Source organism: Lytechinus variegatus, chromosome 6 (assembly GCF_018143015.1).
Source record: "Lytechinus variegatus isolate NC3 chromosome 6, Lvar_3.0, whole genome shotgun sequence".
NCBI lineage: Eukaryota > Metazoa > Echinodermata > Echinoidea > Temnopleuroida > Toxopneustidae > Lytechinus > Lytechinus variegatus.
The window spans coordinates 6,523,898-6,541,310 of record NC_054745.1 but is presented as its reverse complement, the minus strand read 5'-3'; the positions used below and the strand labels follow the sequence as shown (position 1 = coordinate 6,541,310).

The following is a 17,413-nucleotide window of genomic DNA, read 5'->3' as shown; positions in this document are numbered from 1 at the left end:
TGCAATTATTACCGTTATCATTTATCATTGTTATCATTCTTTTTATGATTATCATGATTATTATGATTATTATGATCATTGTTGTTATCATTCGTATAACTGTTATCATTGTTATTGATATTGTAATTATTTTTATCAATATTATCATAATTATCAATTATTAACATTATCATTAAAATAATTATTTCCTTTTTTAGATGATTAAGATCAAAGCAAGATATATTCATCTGATAGAGTCAACTGTTCTAAAGCAATTCATTGTTTGAAATTAAACTGGTCAAGACCAGTAATACCAGTAATTCTGATGATGCTGATCACGTGGTTTACCTCATTTGCATATTTCCTGTTTTTTAAAGAAAAATCAGGATTTAGAATGGAATATCCTTGCAAAGGCACTCATTGTTGTTTAAAAACTTTCTAAATAAGTGTGTGAACTAATTCACAATGAAAATGTGTAATTTCATACATCACATTTAAAATAACAGCAGAAAGATTAATTTACTAACCATCTTTTCCATCACATTTCACTGACATGAAAACATGAGGATAAGGATTAGGATTATTAATGACACCAATTTGAAAAGACAGGAAAATACAATCATTTTATTATAACATACCAGTACATATTTTTTATTTTTATTTCAACATGCCATCTCTATCCAACATTTTGACATTGGCATCTGTTTACAATAATTATTCAATTTCTCCCTCATACACATGAGTCATGTACATGTATATTTATATGGTACAAGATATTTCCTTTTGCATGAGATTCCACAGATATACCAAAGTAATTAAAAAATAAAAATATTGTTGAGCTCATGAAATTGTAAAAGTAATTGGTTTCAATATGGAAAATCAGATGGAATCAACTGGAATTAATAGTGAGAGCGCTCATATTCAACTATGTGCATCAGCCTACAAACTGACATGGAGTGGACCCTGGTTTTTGATCCAGTCAAGTCTCTCAGATGGTGACATATGAATGTCAGTCCCAGACGTAAAAAACATGCCTGATTGATTGATACACGCCTGTCAAAAACCAATGCACGACAATTTCGAGTTCAGGCCTACCTGTCGCAATGAAATAGTACATTTTCCTCAGATTAGGTGAACATGTTGGCAAGAAGTTTGTACTCTCTATGTTGAACTTGTTCATGACAGCACTCTGATGTTTGCATGGTCCACCAGTGATTCCAATAGGACAGGTGCATGTACCCAGAGTAATATCAACGTGATACAGTCTCTCTGATGATCTGCTAGGTACAGTGAAGCTTGTGTCCCCCTCCTGCAATCAAAATAAGAGAACCCAATAAACATGATAAACTTGATTTAAAAATGAAAGAGGGACTTTCAAGATAGATTGGAAAAAAAATCCATTCTAAATACTGTAAATTTTAATCAACGACAATTATCGATCTTGATTCTATGCACGTTAAATGATCGACTGATTGATTTTATTCAAGTGCAAGAATTATACCAATGACAGCACAAAAGATACTCTAACAGGATATCCCATAAAAGCCTTTAGTGCTTATTTCCAATTATATTATGTAAACATGAGGGCATAAATATAATTACTGTGCAATAATAATTTTGCAAGAACTTGTAGGAAACAATTAATACATGTCTATGTTTAGGCATATACTTTTACAGTATACCCTATGAAAAAATAGGGACTGAGATTAACATGTATAAATTTTTACTGAGTGATGTTATTGAGAAAATTCCTGTTTTAGGTATTGCTTTTATGCACTATTTAAATGTGAAAAATTAGTAGTTTTAAAATGTTTATGAAGAGAATCCTAAAATTTGATTCCATTTAAGTAAATATATATCCTTTATCTTTGGAAGAGTTCAAATATATACACAACAAAAAAAGTAACTACCCCCTTAATCAAAATGCTGTAACTTTTGAACAGAATAATTTTTTGACATAATATTTTGTAGGTGAATTTCTACACTCATAATGCAACTTCTGTGGAAAAATGAGATTAATCGATCAAGACATGCATGAGTAATCAAAGATTGAATTAAAAATGACCACTTTTGAAAGTCACAAGAGTCGTATTTTAGATTGTGTAAATGCAAATTTGGGCATAAGTTGTTTTTGGGGTGAATTTTATTGTGCTAATGCTATTTTTCTATCCATTATTTAGCCACTGCACACCAAATTTTGATAACGTATTTGTTCATGGTTGAGTGCAGGGGCCGCAGAAGCGGGGGGGGGGGGGGGGTCTTCAGCCCCTCCCCCCTCCACTTTTTCAAAAAACGTGTACAAAAACGTAAAAAATTACAATTTCATTGTGATTTTTTGCATGGTCAGCCCCCCCCCCACTTTGAAAACTGTTCCGCAGCCCCTGGAGTGAGCACAATTTTTGGATGTATCATCATAGAGGTTTATGGTAGTATCCCCTATAACTTAAAAAAGCATGTTAAAATTGGAAAATGTTATTAGCTCCCCTCCCCAATTTCTCGGCCCCTTCCCCCTTTTCAAATTCTGGATCCACCACTTATTTGTCCAATAATTCAACTGATCCTGAGAAATTGTTAGGAAAAGTATGTACTTATGCAATATAAAGCGTATTAATTCCTAAATTTTTGAGTTTGCTCGCTCAACCATAAATGTGTAAAAGTTTGGAACGTGTGAGGTGAGAAAAATGATGGATGATACAAACAACATCAATTCAGTCATATTTGGAACTGAATTTTCCCACATACTACACTTTGTAACCCCTCAAAATGAGTCTGTGACATAGAAAATGGAAACAAATCGATTTCATTTTTGCACAGGATTATGCCCTTAGGTTAATAAACATTTCTGCCAAATGTCATTGCTACAGACAGTTTTGAAAAAAAGTTCCACCATGTTGAATAAGGGTTTACTTGATATTCTTAAACATATGCACCTACAGTGTACACAATGTCTATGAGACAGCAAATTTTTCACAAAAGTGAAATGAGGGTATGTTTCATGGACTATTTTTGTGACTTCTGCTAACAGTTTTTTCATGAAACTTCGCAGATGGCTTCAGAGTGACACTATCCAAAAGGCGCGCACACCAAAATAATAATTCGATGTGGCACAGAGTGGGGCCAAGGCCTTAGACTTTCTTCTCATTTGCATAATATTTTAATATTGTGTGCTCAATAGCAGCATTAAACATCGGGATTTTGACCCAAATCAACTGAAATGAACTATGAAAGGTTTGTGACAGATATCCAGAGTTCGCAATTATATTTTTTCCATTGAAGTAAAAAAGAGTTTTTCACATTCCACATGTTCTTTCAAGCGTGAATGTACATGTATGCCCTTGAATCATTGAAGTATGTTACTTGGTCATGAACATAAAAAAAGTTGATAAGATAATTTCAGTCCTCAAAATGAAACAATACTTGCCTGATATTTGAAAAACATACAATGTATTTTTGTTTTCATTCAATGTTCATTGAACCGTGAAATGATGAACATGGTTGAAAATAATGTTCTCAAAAATAACTGTCATCATATTCGATCATTTTTATCGATAGAAATCTGTAAAAAATCTAATAGCTAATTTTGACTTTCAAACATTCTGACGATTTTTCATGATGAGATTGTGGAATTCGTTCCAATAAAATGGAAAAGTCATATTTGGCTTGTGACTTTAAACGTGACATTGCCTTATGGCAATGCTCACTGAAGCATGACTTAAAATACCTCCGTAATATTCACTCAGAGAGTAGCTTATAAAATTACCTACATGCTCATGTCGAAATATATTAAAACTCCAAGTTGTTTGGATATTTAATTTTGTTTAAGGGGGGACTTACTTTTTCGTTGTGTATATATATTTTGTTTTAAAAAAATTAATGGAATAAACTTTGAAAATCAAACTTGTATTATGATCTACGTTAGTCAATATAAGATGTCTTCTTGACATGGCATTACTCTACTTCTTGTCTGTATTAAAAGAAAATATACAGAACAACTTTTAAAAAATCCATGTATTCAAAATAATCACTGACATTTTCCTTACCTTGACAATGTTATCCAAGTTGACATCACCATCATCTGCATTGTACTTGGACTGTGAAGGATTAGCCATCCTGTTGTTGGCAACATCCATTAGCCTACGAATGTAGTAGGCTTCCAGTCGCGTGTAGAGGAAGTGAACGGTTTGAGTAACATTGAAAGCCTTCAAGCGCATGAACACTTTCTCCTTGATGACTCTCATGGAGCTCTCCACAAAGTTGTTTGTTCTATTGCCCCGTATTGGCAGCTCCTTCTGTAGACAATCTGCCCATGCCTCACGTCTTTGGTATACTGTGTCTACATGGGCCAGGAACTTGGGATACTTATGTACAATTTCATCATTCAAGAGATGATTGTGTTGCACCTCTAACTCAACAGTAGTATCCGCATATACCATGCGCTTGAACAACTGAAGCAGATACGGACGATTTTGCTTAGGAATGCCACTATGGGCATCCCACAACCACCTCCACATGGCTTGGAGGAGATGGAAGATGCACAGGATCAATGCAGCATCCGGGTAGACAGCGTGCAGTCCCTGTCGTAACGCCTTGCAGTCATCCGTCATTATTACTTGAGGACCATCTTCTCCTCTTCCATAGAAAGCCCCATCTGGAAGAATGGATTTCAATAGTTTAAATCCAGCGGTAACAGTTGATTGGGACTCCGAAGTCGCAACAATGATTCCCAGTGGCACCCCCCCGGCTGACGAGTGGGTCAACATTACAAAAATCCTACTGTTGTGTCTATCACAGTTCCCACTGGAGTCAACAAACACTAACTCTCCACTGTGCTTTATGGTTTCATGTGCTCTTTTCATGAGAGGTGTACAGATGGCAATAACAGTTTGATCATCAGACGTCTGTTCAATTTTAGCACAAGTCTGATGCTGCTCTTCATTATAAAGATGGATCCTGTTCTCCAGGTCTACAAACATTGCCTCACCAGAAGCTGGACCATAAGCTTGTTCAAATACTTTGTAGTACAACCTGTTGAAGACACAGAATTATACTTTCATTAGATAATGCTATTTCACCATTGTTTTACATTCTCCAAAATGTTGGGCAACATACTGTCCACACAACAATAAAAAAATTATCCAGTTCTGGGTAGTTTTAAATCAATACTTTGTGATTTGGGTAAAACAACACAGTATTGGTTGAAAACTATCCAGAATTGGATAAATTATTAAACAATTTGTTGAGTGGACAGTATGTTGCCCAACATTTTAAGAGTGTCTGTGGGTGCAGATCCAGCATTGGCTCTTACAAAGCAATCCATGGGCCCAATTGTCTGGGGATTATAGCGACTTTACTATGCATGGGCAAATACATTTATTTGTCAGAGGTAATGCTGGATCTGTTATAATGTTTAAAGCAGAGGTACGGTTCTTATTTATCAATATGAATAATATTACAATAAGAATAAACATCTACATGCATGTTCCAGTCAATATATAATTTCTTTTTACAGACATGGATGAATATATGTATCAATAGAGTAAATCAGACTTTCTTTTGTTAGTGGGAGATGAATTGATCATCCCCCACTAACAAAAGAAATTAATACATTTCTAAGTCAGTGGTGTATAGATCTTTGTATCATTGATTATCAGAATCTGTTCGCAAGTCATATATGTAATCATGATAATATCACTACCACTAACTCGTGACCAAGTGTCATAGCCCTTTCATACATTACTCTTAACAGAGACCTCAACAGCTTGTAAGAAATTGGTGTAATGGTCATATTTTAGAGTTTGAAAGAAGCAACCAAACTTCAATTGTTAGAACACTCAAAATGTCAAAAGTTCCTTCCTTATATGAATTTCAAACAAGTGGAGCGCCTCTGGCAGTCTTGCCTGCACTTGCCTGCATTACGTGATTTGATAAAGCAGCAGTGCTGACTTTGAAAACTACTATAAAATAATCACTCACAAAATCACCATTCATAATATACTAATACTACATTCATTGACCATATATGACATTTGAACAGTGACCTAAGACTTGTCAATGGTACTTGATTAAACCCATGACCACATTTCATTCACTCTATCCATAAACTTTCAAAACTATAGCACCCAAAATGGCCAAATTAATTGACCTTAAATGACATTTGACCTTCATTCTGTGACCTAAAACTAACACGGGATGTTCAGTGACACTTGATTACTCTTATATCCCAAGTTTTATGAACTAGATCCATAAACTTTCAGAGTTATAATGATAATTCAACAAAAACCCACAACAAAGCCAAAGTTCACTGACCTCAAATGACCTTTGACCTTAGTCATGTGACATGAAACTCAAGCAGGATGTTCACTAATACTTGATAACTTTATGCCCAAGTTTCATGAACTAGGTTCATATACTTTTTAAGTTATCATGTCATTTCAAAAAGTTAACCTATGGTTAACATTTTGAAAATAATTCTCCCAACATAGTCTAAGTTCATTGACCCTAAATGACCTAATTATGTGCAACTTCTAATATTTAATCTTTCTTTTATATTACGACGACTTACCTGTAGCAAAACTGAGGGTCCGGTAAGATAGAACGGTCTGCAGAGACATAAACATACTGGTCTCCATGCTCCTCCTGAAGGTCATATTTAATCATATCAAGCGCAGAGGAGGGAGAGTGTCCATTTTGGAACAAGGTTTTCAGCTTGGTGACGGTGGCTTCAGAAACATCTTTCCTCTTCAAAACGTCAGCGCATGAGAGTGGATGGTTGTGTTCAAACCTCAAAGTAACAATGAATAGAAGTCCTGCCTTGATGTGAGGATCCTTGGATCTAGATAAAAGTTAATCAGAATGAGAGTGTTCATATTATACAGGGATAAACTTATAATTTCACGTTTGATTATTACCTATTTATTCCTTTACACTATTGTTTTATAAGAATGTAAGCAAGGTAGTTAGATTAACAATGCTGGCATCATTTTGTTTATATACATATAATACACTCTACAATGTATGTCAGGAACCTGAAAGGACAAGGTAATCATGGTAATAGGGAGTAATAGGGAGAGTGATATTGTATTGATATATGACCGTTTTTAATGATTACATTTAGGAAAATTCGCTTTGCATGGTATCACACAGGACATCTGAGCCAAAAAACAAAAAATATATGCCTTTTTTTATTTTAAATGGAACCCTTGGAGAAAGTTAGAGTGAATGCAGAAAAATAACAGAATAAGACCAAAGAAAGTTTAAGCACAATTGGACCAAAATCTGTGATGTCACAGATGAACAACTCTCCCCTTTGGACACTGAAAATACACGCCAAAGCATGTATATTTGCTCATTGTAATTATATGACAAACAATTCATCCATTATATAATGTTGAAAATAATGTTGAAACTTCTGTACTTGTCCCCTCTTAAAAAAGAAAACCTCACCTTGTGATAGGCTCTACAAAAGACAGAATTTAAGTGAAATGAAGGGGAGTCGTATGTGTGTGATATCACAGATATAGGTCGCATTGCCAATGGGACTGAGGATCTACATAGAATAAGTGATCTCAATATTCAAATGCTCATAACTTATTATTCATTCAATCTTCATCAAACTTTCAACAATATGTTCCTTTAATTTTCTTTTTTTCATATGAATTCAACTGGTTTCAAGGGTTTCATTCTCCATTAACATGAACAATGACATATTCATTCTGTTCCTCCCTTTGTTGTCTTTCTTTATGCATTTCTATGCTATTCTTTTTTTTCTTCTTTTCTTTCCTTTATGGATTTATTTCTTATTAATTCTCCTCTTCCTTCTGTTAAAAGGTAAATTATCATTAAATGAATTGAGTGTATTTTTATTTCATTTAGACTGACAGTCAGTTAAAGGACAAGCCAACCCCAATAGAAAGTTGATTTGAATAAAAAAAGAAAAATCCAACAACTGTAGCACTGAAAATTTCATCAAACTTGAATGTAAAATAAAAAGGTTATGCTATTTTCAAGTTTTGCTCAATTTCATAAAGCAGCTATAATCACATCCTGGTCGGTATGCAAATGAGGGGACTGATGACATCACTCACTCACAATTTATTTTGTATTTTATTATATGAAATATGAACTATTCAAATTTTCTCCCTCTTTTCAAGTGAAATTGAATTTTATTCCTCCCTGAATGTGTGGAATTAACATTGTTTAACATTGTGTGTTTTAGTCAAGTTTTACATTACTGTCAATTCTGTAAAAATTGAAATATTGTATAATTCAAACACTAAAAAACAAAATAGAGAGTGACGGACATCGTTGACTCTCTCATTTGCATATCACTGAGTTGTGCATATAACTGTTCTGAGAAAAATAAGTAAAACTTTAAATGTCATAATTTCTTATTTAATATCCGATTTTGATGAAATTTTCAGCGTTATACTTGTTAGATTTTTCTCTATAGATTGATTAAAATAAAAAATCAATATTTTTCTGGGTTTGACTTGACTTTTAAGTATTCATGCACGTACTAGTACCTGGGATATTTGATGGACTTTTTCAGAACAAGGGACATTGTGGCAGGGCACTTGGTATCTTTTGTTCTCTTTCCAGGTTTGCATGTGTGTCGAGTGTTGTGCTGGCATCGCAAGTCAATCTTCAAAGAGAAACAAAGCAATACGCATACATGTAAATCAATATATACACAACAAAAAAAGTAAGTCCCCTCTAAATCAAATTGCTGTAACTTTTGAACGAAATTATTTTGAGATATTATACATGTATTTCGTAGGTGGTTTTCTACACTCATTAAGCAACTCCTGGTGAAAAATGAGACTGATCGGTTGTGTCCATGCATAAGTGATTAAAGATTGAATTAAAAATGACCATTTTTGAAAGTCACAAGAGTCGTTTTTTCAGATTGTGCATTTATACAAAGTTGGGCAAAAGTTGTTTTTAGATGAATTTTATAGTGTTATGCTGTTTTACTGTCCATCATTTAGCCACTCCACACACAATTTTGATAAAAAAATTGTATGTTCATGGTTGAGTGAGCACAGTGTATTGCAGGGGCCGCGGGGGGGGGGGGGGTGCTGGGGGCTTCAGCCCCTCACTTTTTTCTAAAAGCATTTACACAAATGTAAAAATGATCATACGATTGTGATTTTTTTGCATGGTCAGCCCCCCCCCCCCTTGAAAACCGTTCCGCGGCCCCTGTATCGTGACGTATCATCTTAGGGGTTTATGGTAGTATCCTCTAAAACTTGTTAGATCATGTTCAAATTTGAAAATATTGATGTCTCTCCCGATTATAAGCCCCCCCCCCCCATTTCAAAATTCTGGATCCACTACAGATTTGTCCAGTAATTAAACTGATCATGAGAAATTGTTAGGGAAAGAATGCATTTATGCAGTATAAAGAGTATTCATTCCTAAACTTTCGAATGTGCTCGCTCAACCATGAAAATTTTTAAAGTTCGAAAAGTGTGTAGTGATAGAAATGATGGATAATAAAAACAACAGCAATTAAGTCACATTTGAAACAGAATTGGCCCCCAATATTCAATTTATACCCTTTAAAATGAGTCTGTGACATTGAAAATACCAATTTTCCCACTTTGATGCGTGCTCACTCATGCATGAATAAACAAATCGATTTCATTTTTGCACAGAAAGACTGCCCATAGGTTGATAAACATTACTGCCAAATGACATTGCTAAAGACAGCCGTGAAAAAAAGTTCCACCATATTGAATAAGGGGTTACTTCTTCTTAAACATATGCACCTCTAATGTACACAAGTCTATGAGAGAGGAAGTCAAAATTTTAACAAATATGAAATGAGGGTTTGTTTCATGGACGGTTTTTGTTACTTCTGCCAACAGTTATTTCATGAAACTTCGCACATGGCTTCAGAGTAACACTATCCAAAAGGTGCGCATGCCAAAATAACTAACCATTCGATACGGCACAGAGTGGGGCCAAGGCCTTGAACTTTCTTCTCATTTGCATAATTTTCGAATATTGTGTACTCACTGTTACATTAAACATCGGGATTTTCATAAAAATCAAATCAAATGAACTATGCAAGGAGGTTTGTGACAGATATCCATAGTTACAAATTGCATTTTTTCAATAAATTAAAAAAGAGCTTATCACATTCCACATGTTCATTCAAGGGTGATAAATGTTTAATTAAACGCCTTTGAATCATTGAAGCATGTTAATTGGTCATGAACATAACAAAAAAGTTGAGAAAAGATCATTTTCAGTTACCAAAATGAAACAATACATGCCTATGATATTTGAAAATCGTATTTTTTGTTTTCATTAAATGTTCATTGAACCGTGAAACGATTAATATTGTTGAAGATGCTCTTCCCAAAAATAACTGTCATCCTATTCTATCATTTTTATTGATAGAAATGTGTAAAAATCCAATTATAGCAAATTTGGACTTGTGTTTATTCAACTGTGAAATTTAGCCAAAACAGTTTAATCATCTTTTAGAAAGTACCTTTTACAAGCCTTCTGACTATTTTTCCTGATGAGGAATGTGGGATTAGCTCCAATAAAATGGAATCAAAGTAATGATATTTTGCTTGTGACTTTTGAAAAGTGACATTTTTGCCTTCTGACGGTGCTCACTGAAGCATGACGTAAAATACGCCCATAACATTTACTCAGAGGATAGTTTATAAAATTATCTACACGCTCATGTAAAAATACATTAAAAACTCGCATTGGTTCGGAAATTATGGATGTTTGTTTAAGGGGGGAACTTACTTTTTTGTTGTGTATATATTAAATAATCATTAGTTTAGTGATTTTATCTCTGTCTTAGCATTTCCCTTTAAATTCATTGTCTTATTTGCTCAGAGAAAAAAGGATATCCAATATTATCCTTTACAATAAAAAAGTGCAATTAATCATGAAATTACATCAAGCGTGAATTCCAACTCACCTTATATTGGTTTTTAAGACCAGCATTAGGATATGTCCTTGCTAACCTCCATGTCACTGAATCTGTTCTGCTTTTGAAAGCTTCTAACCAGGATTGAACATCATCCTCATTATCTACTTTCATCCTCAATACACATTGAAAGTTCTTCTCCCCACCAAGTTTCTTGTAGCTACAAACTTCATGTTTGAACTGTGATGGTAGGAATGACTGAAAGGAGACAAGATATAAAGATTGAAATAATTATAAACTTGATTATCTCTAGGAAAATCAGAAATATAGTCTTACAGAATAAAATATCAATCAATAATCATTAATCACTATACTTTATGCAGTTCCTATCTAGGCCTACCTGAATGAAACCATTTCTTTGAAACAACTTAAATCAATTTAAAACACCAAGAAAATTATAAGGGAAAAAAATTGAAAATACAAAAGATTATTAAACATGAAACACAAAGTGAAGAGTAACAAGGAAATTATGGCGAACCAAAAAAAATAAACAAGTGGATCACCTCCGGCAGTCTCGCCTGCATTACATGATTTATTATATATGTAGCAGCAGTGCTGACTTTGAATACTGCTATATAATAATTCACAAAAACACCATTCACATAATGATATTGTTATGTGATGAAATATCTCACATATTCAATATTATATCTATACATAATCAATACTTAATCAATATTTATACAGGAAGTATACCAGCTCCGACTTTCATTAGAAAGTATTACTCATTCTTCTTCCAGCTAAACTTCTGATGCACACACATTTATTCACTACAGGGCAAGTCCAAGAAATGGTCACCTTAGAAGGCAAAATTTCATCTTTAATTTAAGAAGTTATCTTTGGTGGGGTAAGAAAGCCCAAGTGTTGAATTTTCAAATTTCATTAAGAAAAATTTGATAATATGCATATTTATGCTAATTTGGGGCACCTAATTTGCATAATTGTTAAAATGGGCGTTACGTATGGGACAATTATAAAAACTCATAGAAAATAAAAACAAAACTTCTGAGATTTAGTGATAGGTGGGAGTCGTGGGACATGGACCCCCTAACATCTTATTACTTTTGAGGGAAAAAAAGTGGTATCATCTAATTAATTATGCAAATTAGGTCTTGTCCAAGGATGGAATGTCCCATACGTAACATTTTGAGGATGTTTTTTTAAGTTATTTCTCATAATACAATACTTGAATTGTTGCATCTCTGGGAAGTTCTAATTTATTAAGTATGAAAATGTTATACCACAAAAAGTTTCAAAAATAGATTTTTCTTTTTAATTAAGAGTTAATTAAAAAATTGTTATGTATGGGACAACATGTTACGTATGGGACATTTACACACAATATCAATTGGGAGATTTGTGTACAAAGTGAATGGAAAAAACAATTCTCAAGAGTGCTCTAAAAAGTGATTATTTACCTTTTCTTTGGTTTTTAAAGACTAATTTGTTATGAATACTGATTAATGAAAACTATTGAAGCAAAAAAATTGTGAATATTGAAAAATATGAAAAAAATAAAAAACAATAGAAATACATAAGAAATTCATGAAACCATGAAAAGCAAGAAAAAAAATGTTGAAATGACCAATTTCCTTTTCAGTCATTTCAAATATGTCTCAATAGAACATTGTAAAAGAATGACACTCTTTTGTTATTTCTATATTTTAAATTATTTCAATTATTTGAATTATAGGGAAAATTGTGTACGTTCTCTATGGGGACAAAATGTCCCATACGTAACTGTCCCATACGTAACATGTCATTAATTTGTTTAATTAGAGTCTGTAATTAGAAGTATTTGGCATATGACATGAAACTTGCCTTAGATATACTATAGTATTGTGACTTCTATCACACTAAGTTACAAGTTGTCAAATGAAATACTTTCAGAGAATTCTCAACTTGAAAAAAATGTTTGAAAAATTGTCTTTTTTCTGCGTCCCATACGTAACGGCACATCTTTTCTCTCTAAAAGGTCAAGGTCGAGGTCATATGTCACCATTTTTTGCATGATTATTCTTCTCCTAGATGTCTAACATCATGAGGGTATTCAATCTAATCAAAGTCATTTCTAACAATATTTTTCAGGTCATTAAAGCCTCTGAAATGTCCCATACGTAACGCGCGCGAATTCTTGGACTTGCCCTACATTTCATGTTCTCCCAAAAAGGTCAACTCCCCCAATTCAGAGTAAAGTTATGACATACAGATTGCTTTGGTCAAGTGTCCAAGGTTGACCAACACCTGTTTGGTTGTAAAGAGTCTAGACCAGACCAATATAAAAGGCAGGGTTCACTTTTAAACCAAAATCAGATTTCTTCAGAGAATGCAGATTGGTTATAGATTATTACAGATTGGTTAGAGATGACTTTACAGATTGTTCCAGCATACAGATATATTAGAGATTGGAGTTTAGAGAGTATAGTCACCATCAGACTTACTAATGTTCCTGTATTATTTGTTATAATCATCTTCATCATCAAGTATTTTATAAATGTATATATGAACTGTACAGGCTTTGTATTGCTTCGTCTCATTTAAAGTCTGGTTGAAAGTTAAAGTGCAATCGATCCAACCCCAACACAACAATACAATACCACGTTCACTGACTATAAATGACATTTGAACAGTCACCTAAGATTTGTCAGTGATACTTGATTACACCTTTGTCCACATTTCATTCATTCTATCCATAAACTTTCTAAATTATGATGACAATGCAACAATAAATACCCCCTACGTGGCCAAAGCTTACTGACCCTAAATGACCTTTGACTTTTGAATAATTCCAGTTTATTAGCTTCATACTAGAAATTTGACGTGTCCAAATTACACTGACGCCCCACTTAACGCAATCAGAAATACATTCAATGTGATTGAACTTAATCTTGTGCATAAACCAATATGTATATATCATGCGGAAACAAATTCGCATATTTAATGAGTTGTGACCTTTACCTTCGACCTGCAGACTCTGAATTCGAAAATTCCCTGTATTTTGGTGTCATATACCTACACACCAAATTTTTTTGTAATCCATTGAATATTTCATAAGTTATCAAGCAGAAACCGACTCGCATATTTAATAACCTGTGACCTTTGACCTGCAGATTCTGAATTCAAACTTAGCCTGCATTTTGGTGTCATCTACCTACACACAAAATTTTTTTTAAATCCTGTAAATATTTTTCAAGTTATCGCATGGAAACCAATTGGGGGGATGGAAGGACGGAGGGCAATGCTTATTGCACTTCGTCTGCGGGGGCATTAAAAGAAGTTAGGAGGAATACTTGTCAGGGAGAGCGTTTTTTCCAATTATTTTATTCCAGATGGTTACTAATTGTGGGATACTATAGATGTTGTCAGTTTTTAAGAACCTCCCCACACTAACAAAAAATATAAAAATATCACTGAAGGTGATTAATACCCCCCCCCTCGACCTATGGCGTTAACATTTTACAGCTTTGAAGAAATTTGGAAATGAATCTTTACCCCATGACTAAGATTTGTGTCAACTTTTCTGAGCACTAGCTAAAATCTGGGCAAGTAGTTTGATCCACAAGCCTGAAGAGGATATTTCCTGCATTTCTGGCAAGAGTATGTGGTTTTCATGGCAACACTATCTCTGACAATGGCAAAAATGTCTCTTTCACATCTTTACCTCTAGCTAGGCCAAGGTGTGAGTAAAATTTCTGCAGAATTGGTTGAAAACTGACGAAGTAGTTCAAATCGCAAGATTTTTACCCAATTCTTTTTGTATAATATCCTGTTTCCATGGTAACACGATTTCGGACACACACAAACAATGTGTCTTGTTCACACGTACGGTAGAGTCTACCTGTATCTGCGTGATTCTACTAGGAGACCCAAGGAAGATATGCAACGAACACAAACTTTTGCATGACATAGACAGATATTCATTTAAAAATCCGACTAAAAAATGGTGGAAAAATAATTATTTTGGGGCATTTCATGAGACAGCCTCAAAATGCAGCCTTTCTCTCATCAATCTGAATCGTGTGCAAGTGAATCAACTGAATGTGTACGCAGACATGTTTATTTCAATCTGAAATTGAAAATGACCGCCCGAGGTTTTTTCCAAGAAAATCCTATAGCCTATAGGGCCTAGCCCTAGGGCCTAGCCTAGGCCTAGTAGAGTCTATTTCTGTCAATTTTTTACGAGATATTTGGCACACTCACTCATAATTATACATGTAGGCCTAGGCCTATAAGGAACATTATTAACTGAAAGATTTTGTGAAATAAACAAAAATTCATGTTAATCTCAACTCAAATCGTTATGTGCGCAGACTTGTCTTGGTCTTGACTTGGGGCCCACCATCACAACGTGTATGGTTGGAACTACCCCTTATCGACCACCTAATCTTCTAAGCATCGTATCTGCGAAAGTATTCATAAATTTTACCCAGTTTTCGTCTCATTTGTGCAGAAAATTGAGTAGATCAGATTCCCATGTTTCGCTCGGCGACTCCGATTCAATCCGCGTATATATCGACGAACAACGAATGCGACGATTTTACATTTTCTCATTTGCACCCGTCTTTTGAAACCGACCACCCGCGATACACGAAGTTTACGGTCGATTCTTGTCGCGGTGGCGAAATATTTTTACTCTTTCAAATCAGTTCTATGACATCATGATGCTAAAGGATCGCCTCACTACTTCCACTGCGAGCTCCGGCGCATGATTCGACGATTGACGACGGATGTTTGTTCTAAAGCCGTTTCCTATCGGATTTCTTGGTTTTTCAGCAGGGATTGGGTTTGGTCAATACAATTTTGATTAATTCTACTAAATTTCTACCTTTTGTTGCTTCTTTTTTTCTCGTAAAATCGATTCTTACCGTTTCTATGGACACTGCGCCTACTCTCCCGCGCGTATCGTTTGTAATACGCAATAATTTTAACGCGCGAAAGGTGGTCGGTTTCAAAAGAGGTGGTCGATATGTGGTAGTCTCACCATACTACTACGTGTAGATCTAGCCTAGCTATACTGTCAGATACACTACCTGTAACTCTGACTGTAGCCTATTGAACTGTAACGTAGGCCTAACTTACCGGTAGATCTAGGCCTCAACGTTTAACACAAGGGCCTAGTGTAGTGACTGTGTTTTTAGTCACTGACCCACTGACTAAGTACGCCTCACTTAACTTAAAACTTACCTCTAAATCGTTTAGAGACCCTGGATCCTGACTAGCATTACAACAAGCACACAATGACAACGTCATGATGGACAACTTTTGAACGAACTTGTCTTGAACTTTGAAGCGTGAACTTTCATCCAATCAAGTGCGGTTGGTGCTGCTGCATTATAATCCGCTCGAGTGCACTGCGTGTCAAGCGCATGCGCATGAGCTTGACAATTACGGTACCTTGTATACTGTTAATACATGTTGCGAGCGCAAGCAAATAGAAGTTTATATGCGAGCCAAAATCTACTAAAATTATGTGAACGTAGTATCCTATACATTGTATAGGATACTTTCACATAATTATACAATTGCATTTTGTTTATATTTTTTAAATCAAAGTACAATTAAGTGCCCTATTAATCGCATATTGATTATGAAGGATAATATAATAACAATTTAATAGGCCCATTAGGGTCTGAATCATGCAACTATGCAGACTCGTATAGCACCATAATCCACGTGGGCTCGTCATACTAGCAAATAGAGTCTGTGTGCAAAGACTACGCCGTGTGCGCTGAATTTGAGAACGAGGCGAGAAGTGCAAATTTGGCTAAGTCCAAACGCATGCGCACATGGGTTTTTTGCGCGTTAAAGTACGGAAAAAAAATTCGCAGCCGGGCGCCTAAGACCACTCGGCCACGGCACCTCCTGACGTCATGTGCTATCGATAAACGCAACCGGTATCGTTCTTCTGAACTCAGCTCGGTGTTGGAGCTCGGTTCAGCGGACTTTTTACGCTCTCAACACCAACACCAACACCGAACACCGTACTTGAAATCAGGCGCGGATCCAGGATTTCCTAGGGAGGGGGGCCCAAATTCGACCTGATTTTGGCGCCCCTGTGTACTTTTCGGAAAAATGGCGGCCCCTCCCTCCTCCCAGGCTATCATAAGTGCCTAAAATGCATGCTGAATTATCTTATTTCATAAGCACATGAATCAGGGGCGGATCAAGACTTCGCCAATAAAGGGACCCGGAATTTTTTTCAACCATATTTTCCCCGATCGGCCGCTCGAAGATGTTTTTTTTTTTCGTTTCTTTCTTTGAAGGGGTAGTCCTATAAGTCACTTCTTAGCTTTATTCTTTAAATCAACATGAATGTATAATATTAAATCCTTATTTTATAGTGCCTGCGCGAAGCGCGAGCATTTTTTTTGAAATTGTATGTATTTTTTCCTAAAATTTGAACATTCGGAAAAAAGATGTGCCTGCAATAATTACTGCGAACGCGAAGCGCGAGTAGAAATTTTTGATAAACGTTTT

At 35.0% G+C, this 17,413-nt stretch overlaps 1 protein-coding gene across 1 annotated transcript; it reads right to left on the bottom strand.

Annotated features, from left to right (window-relative positions):
- Positions 1 to 181: 181 nt before the first annotated feature.
- On the bottom strand, positions 182 to 16,434 carry LOC121416928. Its single transcript, XM_041610461.1, has 6 exons — positions 16,121 to 16,434; positions 10,928 to 11,134; positions 8,502 to 8,620; positions 6,542 to 6,811; positions 4,020 to 5,004; positions 182 to 1,288 (listed from the first exon to the last, which is right to left on the bottom strand). Exons 1-6 carry the CDS (start codon positions 16,184 to 16,186, stop codon positions 989 to 991), a joined length of 1,947 nt encoding a protein of 648 aa, XP_041466395.1. The 5' UTR covers positions 16,187 to 16,434; the 3' UTR covers positions 182 to 988.
- Between the last annotated feature and the right edge of the window lie 979 nt (positions 16,435 to 17,413).

Coding starts and splice junctions, on each gene's coding strand:
- LOC121416928 (XM_041610461.1), bottom strand. CDS start 16,186: ATGACGTTGTCATTGTGTGCTTGTTGTAATGCTAGTCAGGATCCAGGG. Junction 8,621..10,927: donor GTCTTAAAAACCAATATAAG/GTGAGTTGGAAT, acceptor TTCTCTTTGAAG/ATTGACTTGCGATGCCAGCA. Junction 6,812..8,501: donor AAGTCCATCAAATATCCCAG/GTACTAGTACGT, acceptor ACTTTTATCTAG/ATCCAAGGATCCTCACATCA.